Source organism: Antedon mediterranea, chromosome 8 (genome assembly GCF_964355755.1).
Source record: "Antedon mediterranea chromosome 8, ecAntMedi1.1, whole genome shotgun sequence".
NCBI lineage: Eukaryota > Metazoa > Echinodermata > Crinoidea > Comatulida > Antedonidae > Antedon > Antedon mediterranea.
Genome location: NC_092677.1, coordinates 8850227 through 8866873, shown reverse-complemented (window position 1 = coordinate 8866873; position 16647 = coordinate 8850227). Strand labels below are relative to the sequence as shown.

Below are 16647 nucleotides of genomic sequence, written 5' to 3'. Positions count from 1 at the left end.
GAGTAAAGGGAGAGTAGGGAAGTAATAAGTAGGAAGATCAATAATTTCAAGAATCGGTGGGAGTGTTGACAAATTGATAACTTGAGCTATGAAGATAACCTTCAAGTTGCAGAGATTTTTTTTCGTCTCCTGATGTGTCGTGGAAAGGGGGGACGTATAATTCTGTGAACCCCAAACACATTTGGTCGTATACCTTTAACTCTATTCCACCGACCAGTCTATTCCACCGATCAATATGCTTTGATCGTCCTCAGGACTCCAAATTATATATCAACAAAGCATTTGGTTGTTTCTTAAATTTATTAAAACTTAGTGACTTTATTTCTATATACTACTGTGCTCCCCTGGTGGAAAATTGGGTTCAATTGAGCACAGTGTATTAACATAACAAATATATTAAAATTCAGTGACTTATTTCTATTTCATATCACTGTGCTCCACTGGTGCCAAATATTAGTAGGTCCACTTGAGCACAGTGTATTAACATACGAAAACATATTAAAATGCAGTGATTTATTTTAATTTTATATCACTGTGTTCCACTAGCACCAAATTGGGTTCACTTGAGCACAGTGTATTAACATACAAAAAAAATATCAAAATGCAGGTGACTTAATATATTTTATATCACTGTGCTCCATTAGCACGAAATTGGGTCCACTTGAGCGTAGTGTATTAACATACGAATGAAATAATACAAATTTGTGACTTTATTTCCATGTTATATGTGCTCCACTGGCGCAAAATTGGGTCCACTTGAGCACAGTGTATAAAACATACAAAAATATATTAAAGTTCAGTGACTTATTTCTATTTTATATCACTGAGCTCCACTACTGGCACCAAATTGGGTCCACTTGAGCACAGTACACACGAAAAGATATTAAAGTTCAATAACTTATTATTTGATATCACTGTGCTCCACTGGTGCCAAATTGGGTTCATTTAGCTCAGTGTATTAACATACGAAAATATATTTAAATTTAGTGACTTATTTCTATTCTATCACTGTGCTCCACCGGTGCCAATTTTGATCCACTGGACCAGTTACCGTAGTACTATTTCTATTTCTGAAGTAAATAAAAGGCATAAATGGCGCTCCGTAGAGATGTACAGAAGTCAGAATGACCTCTGAATATCACCACCTCAAACAGCAAACAGAGTATTTTTCACATTCGTCGGCTAATTTACGCTACTTTTTATGTGGAAAAACATCATGCTTTGTAGCAAGAATCTTCTGCGATTTTCCTTCATTAGAAGCTTAGGTATTTCTTGTTTAGCAAATAACCATATCAGTCGAGCATATAGTAGCATTATTCACCCAAAGCCTAGGCCTAGGCCTAAAATTATCCAAGTCTTATCCAGCAGACACAACCCGAACAAACCGAATATTTTCAGCCGTGTTGGTCGTCAGTTTTCTGCTAGCCCTACAGACTGGCAACGACTAAAACCAGTCACAGATGCAGTAAATATTGCCAGCAGTAGTGTATCTGAGGATGGTGAGTTCGTACATGTGACATGGGATAACGGTGAAAACGCCTTGTATCCGTATGCATGGATCCGAGATAATTGTCCGTGCACAAAATGTTTCAACATTAATGAAGATATTTCAGAACGACTTGTTCCTCTCAATGAACAGAACCTAAATGATAAAGCGTCGGCAACTACTGTGGATGAAAGTGGACAGTCTGTTCATGTCATTGGCACTGATGGTCACTCTAGTCCGCTTGACGCGTCCTGGCTTTTCGATCGGCAACTTTGTAGAAAAAAGCCGCTTGATGGATATCAGCCTGTTCTATGGAACGCCCATGACATCGAAAAAGCCTTTCCAATGTTTGACTACGCTGATGTCCTTCAAGATAATGATGCTCTTAAAGCATGGCTAGAAGCGTTGAAAATGTATGGAATTGCTATGCTGCAGAATGCCCCTACTAAAGAATTAGAGCTGATTAAACTTGGAAAAAGAGTGTCGTTTTTACGAGAAGCAATGTGGGGGTAAGAAATATAGTACAGGGTAAAAATCTACAGTTATCAATCAGCATTATTTATCAATGTGTATATATATGTATGTAGGCCTATTAATGTGTGTAGTTATTTTTTCCCCTTATTTTATTCCTTAACATTAGGAAAAATATTTTGTTTATAATATTTCCCTGGAGCAGGAGTAAGCCTAGGCCTACATAGACTTGCATTCATATAAATGTTCATTTAGCAATATTGTGTACATCGACCAATCATTTACCAATATTGGTTTTACAATATAGATATATTTTTAATGATATTGTTGGAACATGCAATCAATTTAAACAAAACAAATAAATTATCCTCATGATATGATTCCAAAGTTCATGACACATCTTTCTGATACATACTGCACATTAATCATGATTGACAAGTTTTTGATTACTAATACTTTATTTTTTAATTTATAAAACATTTAAACTTCTTCCACACATATTCAAATTGTATTTTCTTTCAGTTTGATCTCATCTATCAAGTCAAAACCAAATTCTTACGTTCTTGCTTACACTCCCAAGAAAATCCTACTGCATTCTGATATGATGTACATGTCTCTCACTCCAGGGGTACAGTGATTTCTCTTTAATATCAAACATTGAGTTTTCGACGACCTACGACCTGCCCATAATGTGTCATTGTTTGTAGCTAAAACAGTGTCAAGGGATCAAGTGAGAAAGCAATCCCAATACACACAATGAATTAACATGTAAATTATGTAAACCTACATTGTCGCAAGTAGAAAGGCTCCCAAATATCAAATCAAGGCAGACTAGGAACATGACCCTACATAGTTGCTTTGTCATGTTTGTTATACAAACTTATGATGGTAATATCTATCATTTATCAATCAATCAATATTTAAAATTTTTATTTAACAAAAATTCTTTTCCAAATCTGTAAGTCTTAAGCCTTGTCTACACTATCAAATTTTATGGATATGTCCATATATGGACATATCACTACCATGTTTGGGAATACGGTATTACTACCATGTTTGGGCACATCACACTTTTGTCAAACTAGTTTGATAGTGTAGACAGACATTTAAAGGGTAGACAATAATATCAACCAATTTCCTATTTTATCAAACCCATTTTTCAATACATACTTTAGGTTGTTCTCTTGCACTGTTTGTCTCTGCCCGCTTGCACTGGAGGAGAAAACTGGCTAGTAGATGGCTTTTACGCTGCCAAAGTCCTCAAAGAGAAGGACCCACAGGCGTACGACATACTGACAAAGGTCAAAATGGAACATGGAATAACTGGCATTGAACATGGCTCATATTTTGAACATCGTATGAGCAAACCAACAATAAGGTAAGCATGCTGCCATAGTCTTCCTTGGTTCTTTATTTTATCAACATTAATATTTATAAATATATATTCATCAAACTAATATAGACCAAAGCTTTGTCTACACTATCAAACTTTGAAAACAAGAATGAGATGTGCCCAAATTTGGTAGTAATATGACATCATTTTAAATATAAAGTTTGATAGTGTAGACAGAGCTTAATAATAAAGGTTTACACATTGAGAACCTTGATCTTTTATTTCTATCATAATAAGTTGAATACAATTAATATGTTTGATAAAATGTCATCTGCCTGGATTTGAACCTGTGATCTCTCGTTTATAAGACAAGCCTTATTAACTAGAAGACTACATAGAAATGGAAGAATTTCTCCATGCATAGAATGAGTCAAATCACTGGTCTTGATGCATTTCAACTTTATATATGTCTACACTATCAAACATTGTGACAAAAAAATTTGATATGCCCATGGACATGATGATGTCATATCACTACCATATTTGGGTATATCACTGCCATATTTGGGCACATGACACTTTTTGTCAAACTAGTTTGACAGTGTAGACATGGCTTTACAGCATTAATTTAATTTACGACTTTATTCTTGTAATATTGAAATTGCATTTATAAATGTAAGTTGTACATTTTTAGTAATTTTATTTGTTCAGTTTGAATGAGGAAGGTGACCCAGTTTGCATCAGCTACCATGAGCATCTCAGAACCAGCAACGTTAGTGCATCTTCCGTGGAAGAAGTAGCAGAGTTCTACCGGGCCCTCAAGATTTTCTCTGACATTCTATATGACCCTGAAAACATGTACAAACGCAGGCTTCTTGAAGGTTAGAATTTACCTCATAATGTACTAGTCAATATATTAGTTTACCAGGGCACTATTAAACAATAATGTACTCTTATGTGTCCAGTAAACAGACAGACCGACCTGAATAATATCTACCTTACCTATTGATTACTTATCTATTTTGTAGGCGAAATCTTTACAGTCAGCAACATTCGTCTTCTACATGGACGTGATGATTTCGTAGTTTCAGAAGATAAAGCTCGTCACATCGAGTCCGGTTATTTAGATTGGGATGAAATTGATTCCAGACTACGCGTTCTTCAAAGAGGAAAGTAAATGCAATCAATGCAATAATATGAAAAAATGAGAATATGATTAGAATCTATTCATTTTTCTCATCTTCTTATAATACATTTATGTTCAGATTCAAATGAAAAGTATAAGTGGTGTGAATGAGCACTTAGTGTCGCTTGGTGAGAGCTATTTGACACAAATGGTGATGACAGTTTTGTCTTTGTTTTGAGACAGTGTTCTGTAAAAAAGCATATCATAAATTTAGAAATCTCTGATTGAGTGGTGTGAATGAGCACTTAGTGTCGCTTGATGAGAGCTATTCGACACAAATGGTGATGAAAGTTGTTGTCTTTGTTTTGAGACAGTGTTACTGTAAAAGAGCACATTATAAATTTAGAAATCTCTGAGTGGAAAATGGAAATTAATTTTAGTTAAGATACAAATTATGATGGGAATGAGATTGTAATTTATACATCTATGTTTTTTTAATGAACTTTTTTTATGGACAAAATGATTGTAAATAAGTACTTTTTTTAATGTTTATAATTACTTTAGTACTAACACTGGTGTCTGTACTTTAGTGCAATATATAAATAAAACAAAATGAAAATAATAGTAAGAAAAAAAGAATGAAAAATTATATTTATATTATGGAAATAAAGCTATATTGATATGTTTTTTGTAGTAATATCCGTTCCTTTCTACCAAGTGTTTGATCTTCATTCCAGTACAGGTAGTATAGTAAACTTGCCCCAAGTCTGTAGTTATTCATTCATTCATTCATTCATCAGTGGAAAATTATTTCCATTTTTGTATTGACATGTGCATATAAAATATACATAGAAATTATGTTTGTTCTAAGAACGGGAAAATAAAAAACTAACAAAAATAATTACAATTCGAAAGTGTCGCATCACTCTTGTACGGTATACTGACCAGCATTCAGTGCCCGAATGGAAGCTGGATAAAATCGTTTGCAAAACCTATTTGTACGAGAAACAATCGACCGGTATATAGGCGGACATTAAAACATACAAAATAATCATTACAGTTTATTTTTTGTTTAATATTTAAAATACTGTATACTCTACAGATACTGATTTTCCATCAGTTTCCATAATAATGAGCATAAATAAAATAATGTACATTGTTTTCCTCAACTATGTAACATAAATTAAAGTCAGTAAAAGCATAATATAAGGCAATTACTTTTTGCTAATATACTGTATTGAAAAAATATACGAATTGAATAAAATAAAAAAATTACACACCCATATTTAAAAAAACATTTTAAGCTACATACTTGTAACACTCTTTGAATTTAGGCTTTACATTTTTTTATATATTCAACTTCTCACGAACTCTCTGTTAGTGAAGGATTGGGACCAACAGGTGGTAAACACTAAACTCAAACGGTCCAGTCCCAATTGCACAGTGGCTGTGTTTGTGTGGACTAGTACACCGGGGTAACCCTCTACTCGTCTCAAAAGATGTACTAGGTTCTTTAAAGTGCATATGAGCTATGTGTACACTGGAACTACGGTTTATAGTCCTTATGTGAGAAGACATGTTCTATCCCCAGAACCATAGAGTGAGTGAGCCTCGAACCCTTGCCGATGTTATAGCTACGTAATTACGGTTCCACTGTCTTAACTGCTCGGCCACTCACTCACTCCCTCTTTATTTTCTGTGACAAAATATATTGATGCTATAGTTTAGTTCCCTTTTATCTTCTATATTATATTATAAGCCGAGCAGCTGCATCTTTGGAGAGTGAGACTAGATACTTTCCTAAACTATACGTCTATTGATTGTTACTGTTTGGACCAACTTGAACACTTTTAATTTGGTTAGAAAACAATGTTCAAAAGTACATTCAAACAGTAACAAAAAAAATAAAAAAAAAATAAAAAATTCCAGTGACCATATTCACCAATTATACCACTTAAGTCAATGGGATTTACCTTAAACTTTATTCACTCTGTTTTACTTCAAAACTGTGTTTCCCTTAGCCTATGTGTAAATGGTGAATACAGGTCCCAGGTCCCAGGTTGGCGAGGAGAAACTTGCTTAATAATACCATGGGAAGAGTAATCACTATTCCCTGATTACTTATTTTCAGACATTCAGTCACTTTGTTTCCGTCTGGAGATTTGTTTGTTGTAATGATCTGGTGACACCATATGAAGTGTGTGTGTGGGGGGGGGGGGGGGGGTGGTAGCACTACAGGCTCCTTTATTTTGACAGCTAAAATAAAATAATACTTTTTTTAGACTATTAATATTATACAGTATGTTATTGCTCAATCATTTAAAAACTCCTGCTCTGCTGAAGAAGGTCATTAAGTAAATGTTTTTTGTTGATCCTTAAGGTGGGAAATTATCAGCCTGATAGTGATTGCTGTGTCACATGTTCTTTTCTGGTGCTTGTTTGTGCGCCAAGTATAAAAACACGATACTAGAAAGGGCGCTTATTAAAAATATAACGTCAAACCACCGATGATAGAAGTTGAATTGCAGATCACCTAGAACCTCGGTTATGATCACTCGATACTGTGGCGGCATGTTCATTCGCATTAAAAGAACAGACGACACAAAGTACATACCCTAGAAGAGAAAAAATCTTCAACACTAAAATGACATTAAAATATTTAAACCAGGGTTCCCTATACTCAATATTGATTTTAAAGGAGGGGGTGGGGCTGAATATCAGTGTTAACCTACTGGTTAATTGGAAGTTAATTTTATTGTTGAAATAAGCAAAAACTAAATAATTTTGTCCACATTGGGGTATACTTTTATAGTGAACCAGCTTGAATGAATGGCTAGAATTATTTTTGACAAGATAACATAATGACATGCACACCACAGTTTATATACTGTATAAAGAACAGTGGAGATTCTTTCTTTTGACTACTTTTATATATATATTCTATATCTGTACTGTCAAGGATGGTGTTAATACTTACCATAATTTGTGCTAAGCATAAAACAATAACATTGGAAGACTTGCTACTGGAAATTGTATAAAAAAACTGCAAAAAACAAGATCAGTATTTGTAAAAAACTGACGATAACGAAGTTATGTGATCAGTATTTTAAGGAGAGGAAATCTCTAACAATAATAATGAAAATTATTAATTATGGTAAAAATGTATTACCTTTGTTAACTTGATTAAAAGACCTCGTATTGAAGTGACAATAATAATACCGACTAAAATGAAAGACACTTGTTGCGACCAAAACTCTACCTGCAAAAAATAAGGAAAAACAGATAAAAAAAGTGATGAATGACGTTAATGTATGGTAAATTATAATAAAATCACCTTCAAAATGTTTTTGTTGAAATCTTGACCTTATACAAGGTTATCTCATTGATGGAAATAAGAATTTGATTTGGCCCAGCATTCATAAAATAAAAACGTTTGGCACACATTGCATGTCATACCTATAATACTTAAGCTGTATTACAAACAATAGTAACTATCAAGAAGGTTAGTTTACTAATTGTTGGTTTGAAAAAAAGAATATTTCCAAAAAAAATAAAATAATAGTAACTATATAAAAAGATAACAAGAGAGTTGGCATAATTGAATCATAATGTATAAAAAAATTCAATACTCAATAATAATAATGGAATCAAAACATATTCCAATAATTTCCAAACTTTACTACATTTTATATACTGTATATATATTTCCACATTTAGACTCCGACGCATCTGCACCCAGTCCCAGTATAGCTTCATTTTGAGCTGCAAAGGGATCAATGCACCAAGTAAACAATGAAGACTATAAGTAAATGTATGAGTAATTTAAACATATACTTACATCCAACTGTATACCTAACCATTCTACCACGATTTCAAATCCTTTTGTTACTGGGTCTTTCTTTCCAACTCGATCAAACACTATATTTATCGTGCTGATGGTGATTTTCCAAGTACAATACAACGAGAACACATAGCCCATCAGATTGAAGAATCGACCTTTTAATGTTTTAGAATACTCTGTTCTTGCCTTAAATGTAAAAAGAAATTGTCCTGATATTTTTATAGAATTTTTCTACAAACTTAAAACAAGGCCATATACATGGCTGCAGTCGCGTGCTCAAATTTGAGTTAGTGTTTACCGACCGACCGACATAGTGAGCTGTAGAGCTAAAAATATATTTTTGAAAATCATGACTTCCAATTACTGTATATATTACTAGGAATATCTAAAATGTACTTTAGTTTAAAAACTTCCCAGTATATTTTAATACTGTACCCCACCCATAATATTCTGCAAACTAAGGATTTTATGGTATGTACTATATAAAACATAAATGTCTGACCCTAGTATTTTGAAGGTCGATTAGTTCTATAAACAACTGCCGACTGAGTTCTTCATAACCACTTATTTCTTGCTGCAGTTGTGAAGTATCTGAATGTAAAAGTCAAGGCAAAACGGACAAACGGACAACAAACACAAAACCAGAACCTGACAGGGGCTGAGGTTTCAATAAAAAGTTTGAGTTTATTGGTTGGTGGATGAGTATGATGTATGAATGTGAATTGAATCTGAACACAGAGGTAATCTCTACTATTCTGATAGACATGCTGGATTTATATTTAAAATATGCACAAGCTGTGAATCATAGAAAACGATAATTATAAGGATACTGCCCTCTGTAGTTGAGGTAACACTTGTGATCATTCCCCATATACTGCTCTTAGTACGTGATGTGGTGTTGTTTATCCGATCACGTTCCACTAATGCTAGTCTTAAAAAGGAGAAACAAAAACTCAACTAGGTAGGTAGAAATAGGTAGCTCATCTCGCTCTTATTATATTCATATTGGAGTGAACTAACAATGAGATGAATTGTTAAATCAGAAAAGAACCCAGTAATTGACACTGTAGATGAGAAAAGTGTGTGATATAGCAAGATTGTTTACCTTTTCTTTTTTGTCAAAATCATGTCAACGACCTGTAATAGTTTTCTTTCATGAGCTTGGATGTCTGTAGCTGTCACATGACTAAACAACAATATGCAATAAACAAAAATATATAAAGTATAGGTAAATTACCAACAATTTATATATTTTATAAAGAATCCATTTCTACAAATTTCTTATATAGCCATCGGATTAAATCTAGTACCAATGCTTAATTTGGTCTGCCGAAACGGTTAATACAGTAAAAACCCCTTCTTTGGGACACCCCTATTAAGGGGACACCCCTATTCATGAGACACCTCTATTCATGGGATACCTCTATTAAGGGGACACCCCTATTCATGAGACACCCCTATTCATGGGATACCCCTATTAAGGGGACACCCCTATTCATGAGACACCCCTATTCATGGATACCCCTATTAAGGGGACACCCCTATTCATGGGATACCCCTATTCATGAGACACCCCTATTCATGGGACACCCCTATTCATGGGATACCCCTATTCATGAGACACCCCTATTCATGGGACACCCCTATTCATGGGATACCTTTATTAAGGGGACATATTCTTGTGAACCAAAAGACGGGCAATATATCTTTAAACACTATGGCCAACCCCAATTCAGGGGACACCCCTATTCATGAGACACCCCTATTCATAGAACACCCCTATTCATGGGATACCCCTATTAAGGGGACATCCCTATTCATGAGACACCCCTATTCATAGAACACCTCTATTCATGGGATACCCCAATTCAGGGGACACCCCTATTCATGAGACACCCCTATTCATAGAACACCCCTATTCATGGGACACCCCTATTCATGGGATACCTTTATTAAGGGGACACCCCTATTCATGAGACACCCCTATTCATGGGATACCCCTATTCAGGGGACACCCCTATTCATGGGATACCTTTATTAAGGGGACACCCCTATTCATGAGACACCCCTATTCATGGGATACCCCTATTCAGGGGACACCCCTATTCATGGGATACCTCTATTAAGGGGACACCCCTATTCATGAGACACCCCTATTCATGGGATACCTTTATTAAGGGGACACCCCTATTCATGAGACACCCCTATTCATGGGATACCCCTATTCAGGGGACACCCCTATTCATGGGATACCTTTATTAAGGGGACACCCCTATTCATGAGACACCCCTATTCATGGGATACCCCTATTCAGGGGACACCCCTATTCATGGGATACCTCTATTAAGGGGACACCCCTATTCATGAGACACCCCTATTCATGGGATACCCCTATTAAGGGGACACCCCTATTCATGAGACACCCCTATTCATGGGATACCCCTATTAAGGGGACACCCCTATTCATGGGATACCCCTATTCATGAGACACCCCTATTCATGGGACACCCCTATTCATGGGATACCCCTATTAAGGGGATACCCCTATTAAGGGGACACCCCTATTCATGAGACACCCCTATTCATGGGACACCCCTATTCATGGGATACCTTTATTAAGGGGACATATTCTTGTGAACCAAAAGACGGGCAATATATCTTTAAACACTATGGCCAACCCCAATTCAGGGGACACCCCTATTCATGAGACACCCCTATTCATAGAACACCCCTATTCATGGGATACCTTTATTAAGGGGACATATTCTTGTGAACCAAAAGACGGGCAATATATCTTTAAACACTATGGCCAACCCCTATTCAGGGGACACTCCTATTCATGAGACACCCCTATTCATAGAACACCCCTATTCATGGGATACCTTTATTAAGGGGACATATTCTTGTGAACCGAAAGACGGGCAATATATCTTTAAACACTATGGCCAACCCCTATTCAGGGGACACTCCTATTCATGAGACACCCCTATTCATAGAACACCCCAATTCATGGGATACCTTTATTAAGGGGACATATTCTTGTGAACCAAAAGACGGGCAATATATCTTTAAACACTATGGCCAACCCCTATTCAGGGGACACTCCTATTCATGAGACACCCCTATTCATAGAACACCCCTATTCATGGGATACCTTTATTAAGGGGACATATTCTTGTGAACCAAAAGACGGGCAATATATCTTTAAACACTATGGCCAACCCCAATTCAGGGGACACCCCTATTCATGAGACACCCCTATTCATAGAACACCCCTATTCATGGGATACCTTTATTAAGGGGACATATTCTTGTGAACCAAAAGACGGGCAATATATCTTTAAACACTATGGCCAACCCCTATTCAGGGGACACTCCTATTCATGAGACACCCCTATTCATAGAACACCCCTATTCATGGGATACCTTTATTAAGGGGACATATTCTTGTGAACCGAAAGACGGGCAATATATCTTTAAACACTATGGCCAACCCCTATTCAGGGGACACTCCTATTCATGAGACACCCCTATTCATAGAACACCCCTATTCATGGGATACCTTTATTAAGGGGACATATTCTTGTGAACCAAAAGACGGGCAATATATCTTTAAACACTATGGCCAACCCCTATTCAGGGGACACTCCTATTCATGAGACACCCCTATTCATAGAACACCCCTATTCATGGGATACCTTTATTAAGGGGACATATTCTTGTGAACCAAAAGACGGGCAATATATCTTTAAACACTATGGCCAACCCCAATTCAGGGGACACCCCTATTCATGAGACACCCCTATTCATAGAACACCCCTATTCATGGGATACCTTTATTAAGGGGACATATTCTTGTGAACCAAAAGACGGGCAATATATCTTTAAACACTATGGCCAACCCCAATTCATGGGACATCCCTATTCATGAGACACCCCTATTCATAGAACACCCCTATTCATGGGATACCTTTATTAAGGGGACATATTCTTGTGAACCGAAAGACGGGCAATATATCTTTAAACACTATGGCCAACCCCAATTCAGGGGACACCCCTATTCATGAGACACCCCTATTCATGGGACACCCCTATTCATGGGATACCTTTATTAAGGGGACATATTCTTGTGAACCAAAAGACGGGCAATATATCTTTAAACACTATGGCCAACCCCAATTCAGGGGACACCCCTATTCATGAGACACCCCTATTCATAGAACACCCCTATTCATGGGATACCTTTATTAAGGGGACATATTCTTGTGAACCAAAAGACGGGCAATATATCTTTAAACACTATGGCCAACCCCTATTCAGGGGACACTCCTATTCATGAGACACCCCTATTCATAGAACACCCCTATTCATGGGATACCTTTATTAAGGGGACATATTCTTGTGAACCGAAAGACGGGCAATATATCTTTAAACACTATGGCCAACCCCTATTCAGGGGACACTCCTATTCATGAGACACCCCTATTCATAGAACACCCCAATTCATGGGATACCTTTATTAAGGGGACATATTCTTGTGAACCAAAAGACGGGCAATATATCTTTAAACACTATGGCCAACCCCTATTCAGGGGACACTCCTATTCATGAGACACCCCTATTCATAGAACACCCCTATTCATGGGATACCTTTATTAAGGGGACATATTCTTGTGAACCAAAAGACGGGCAATATATCTTTAAACACTATGGCCAACCCCAATTCAGGGGACACCCCTATTCATGAGACACCCCTATTCATAGAACACCCCTATTCATGGGATACCTTTATTAAGGGGACATATTCTTGTGAACCAAAAGACGGGCAATATATCTTTAAACACTATGGCCAACCCCTATTCAGGGGACACTCCTATTCATGAGACACCCCTATTCATAGAACACCCCTATTCATGGGATACCTTTATTAAGGGGACATATTCTTGTGAACCGAAAGACGGGCAATATATCTTTAAACACTATGGCCAACCCCTATTCAGGGGACACTCCTATTCATGAGACACCCCTATTCATAGAACACCCCTATTCATGGGATACCTTTATTAAGGGGACATATTCTTGTGAACCAAAAGACGGGCAATATATCTTTAAACACTATGGCCAACCCCTATTCAGGGGACACTCCTATTCATGAGACACCCCTATTCATAGAACACCCCTATTCATGGGATACCTTTATTAAGGGGACATATTCTTGTGAACCAAAAGACGGGCAATATATCTTTAAACACTATGGCCAACCCCAATTCAGGGGACACCCCTATTCATGAGACACCCCTATTCATAGAACACCCCTATTCATGGGATACCTTTATTAAGGGGACATATTCTTGTGAACCAAAAGACGGGCAATATATCTTTAAACACTATGGCCAACCCCAATTCATGGGACATCCCTATTCATGAGACACCCCTATTCATAGAACACTCCTATTCATGGGATACCTTTATTAAGGGGACATATTCTTGTGAACCGAAAGACGGGCAATATATCTTTAAACACTATGGCCAACCCCAATTCAGGGGACACCCCTATTCATGAGACACCCCTATTCATGGGACACCCCTATTCATGGGATACCTTTATTAAGGGGACATATTCTTGTGAACCAAAAGACGGGCAATATATCTTTAAACACTATGGCCAACCCCAATTCAGGGGACACCCCTATTCATGGGACACCCCTATTCATGGGACACCCCAATTCAGGGGATACCTTTATTAAGGGGACATATTCTTGTGAACCAAAAGAGGGGCAATATATCTTTAAACACTATGGCCAACCCCAATTCAGGGGACACCCCTATTCATGAGACACCCCTATTCATGGGACACCCCTATTCATGCGATACCTTTATTAAGGGGACATATTCTTGTGAACCGAAAGACGGGCAATATATCTTTAAACACTATGGCCAACCCCAATTCAGGGGACACCCCTATTCATGAGACACCCCTATTCATAGAACACCCCTATTCATGGGACACCCCTATTCATGTGATACCTTTATTAAGGGGACATATTCTTGTGAACCGAAAGACGGGCAATATATCTTTAAACACTATGGCCAACCCCAATTCAGGGGACACCCCTATTCATGAGACACCCCTATTCAGGGGACACCCCAATTCAGGGGATACCTTTATTAAGGGGATACCCCTATTCATGAGACACCCCTATTCAGGGGACACCCCTATAAAAGGACATTTTTTTGTGTTCTATTGTAATTCATTTTACTGTAATAAAAAGATAACAAATATTACAGCTAAAATTCTGGTACTTACCGTATAAAATAGGCTAAGTAGGTATATGGACAATTAACGGCACCAAAGCCAGATAACAGCGCCATCAACGTCACACCGATAACACCTACACGACTTATCACCTGTTCGATTGACAATATTCCTAAATTGAAAAAAAAAAAAAACATAATTTCAAAACATATCAGGAGAAAAAGTTTATATGAATATTCACTACACAACATCGTTAAATATTTTAGATCTTTAAAAAATGAAGAGAAATATGGGAAAATAATTTACCATGATGTCGGCTCAAAATAGGAAATGGATCGCCCAGCTTCCAGAAAAAGTAAATGTACACCAGCCAAGCTGATACAGTCAGCATTAAGATGGTAGTATATCGTCTTTGGACTGAAAAGAAAATACACATAAACAGATCAACATATTAGGCACTTCGAAGTTAGGGTTAGGGGTTAGGGTTAGGGGGGGTTAGGGGGGGTTAGGGTTAGGGGTTAGGGGCCCACAACAGCATTGAAAGGCAAACTTATGCGGCTTAATGGAGGGAGCTAGACTGGTAAAAGTAAATGATGTAAATGCATTGAACCATTTTTTGGTTTTTTCCTAATGCAAGACTTTACTTTCTGTGTTTTTGCTTCTTTTTGTTAATTTCTTTGAATCTTTAATAAAAAATATTAAGAATTATGATTTACATTATGTATACCAAGTTTATTACACAAAAAAGTTAAGTTTAATTTAAATTGAAACAAATATTAATTTGATTGTGTTTACTGTACTCACCAAACCTGACATTACTGACAATATAATAAGCAATATAAAATGGCTGTACAACGATCAAAGTAAATAGAATGGCATACAAATCCAACTTCCAATGGAAAAGTCGGGAGCTATTATTAAAATAAGAAATAGAAAAACTAATTAAAACCTTTTGATAATGATGAGATATAAAATAGTAATCATTATTAATTACAGTTTTACCTCTAATTTAGGTTAATAATAATAATAATTTTACTTTATTGTGAAAGGTGATAATGTAAAATTGGCAGATTTAACAAAAACATCCTACAATATTGAAAATAACAATCTTCTTACCTGGAATTTAGGAATCCAATGATTTCAAAGATTATAAGTTCAAACATTGTACATGAAAGTGCAAAGGTCACAGAGAAAATGAGCTGAACAAGATTATGATGAACCTTTGAAACAAAAATTAAACAATAAAAAAAATTATAAATGAATTGTAACAACTGTTTTCCAGGAATTTAGATTGTGAAATGTGTACTGGTATACTCTTTTCCATTCGTTCTGTCAAAAAAGTCAGACAAGATCGTTCAACGGTACTAGATACGGTTTCTTTTACTTAGCATTGCTAACACTATTATTAGGGTGCTAATAGACAAAATGTAGACCATATTGAAAAGTCCTCACCTCATAGTTTCTGAAAAGCTCTCGCATGAAGAAAACCCAACCACCAAGAAAAAACAGAATCTAAAAAATACAATAAATAATGCTTTAAATTGTATAAAACAAGAAAAAAAATAGAGAGGGCACACATTTATTAAAGATCTGTTTGTTGGCTAGGTCTAACGTGGGACTACTTGATTGAACTGTATGACTCTATAGTCTAGCCTAGCTAGGCCGAAACGGTAGGAAGAAACACTGCTGTACTGACCAGAGACGGAGACGATATGGTCCTGTAGGGTGATCATGAATGATGATATGATACGCCTAGCCTAGCCTAAGTGTGGCCTAGCCTTTTATCATTCTCTTTGTATGCTACACGTACCTGGGTAGTAAACATTACAAATGAGTCTAGCATAAAAGCCATGGTTAAATCTATAATCAGAATAATTATTTATGCCTAAGTTAGCCTATATTTTGTCAATAATTGCGTCGTCAGTTTGGTTCCACATCAACAGGAGGCAGCCATTTTTCATCAGAAAGTTGTTTACCAAACTCATTAACGATTGGTCTAAATTCCAAAATAAAAACTATACTTCTGATATCATCCAATTAGACTTTCTGTATCATAACATTCGGAACTTCATTTTAAATAATTCGCTATTCTGTTTTACTCACTCCCACTGTTTTTGCAAGTAAAGATAATTAG

The 16647-nt window shown here is 36.4% G+C and overlaps 2 protein-coding genes across 2 annotated transcripts; one reads left to right on the top strand and one right to left on the bottom strand.

Annotated features, from left to right (window-relative positions):
* The first annotated feature begins 1144 nt into the window (after positions 1–1144).
* On the top strand, positions 1145–5250 carry LOC140056454 (gamma-butyrobetaine dioxygenase-like). The gene is made up of 5 exons (XM_072101822.1): positions 1145–1995; positions 2480–2585; positions 3133–3335; positions 4002–4171; positions 4319–5250. The coding sequence occupies exons 1-5, from the start codon at positions 1202–1204 to the stop codon at positions 4465–4467; spliced, it is 1422 nt and encodes a 473-aa protein (XP_071957923.1). The 5' UTR covers positions 1145–1201; the 3' UTR covers positions 4468–5250.
* Positions 5251–5381: 131 nt separating this feature from the next.
* On the bottom strand, positions 5382–16457 carry LOC140056455 (Golgi pH regulator-like). The gene is made up of 13 exons (XM_072101823.1): positions 16324–16457; positions 15966–16025; positions 15630–15733; positions 15318–15424; positions 14820–14930; positions 14565–14685; positions 9363–9443; positions 9088–9188; positions 8760–8848; positions 8255–8443; positions 7586–7675; positions 7394–7459; positions 5382–7031 (listed from the first exon to the last, which is right to left on the bottom strand). The coding sequence occupies exons 1-13, from the start codon at positions 16363–16365 to the stop codon at positions 6831–6833; spliced, it is 1362 nt and encodes a 453-aa protein (XP_071957924.1). The 5' UTR covers positions 16366–16457; the 3' UTR covers positions 5382–6830.
* Positions 16458–16647: the final 190 nt, after the last annotated feature.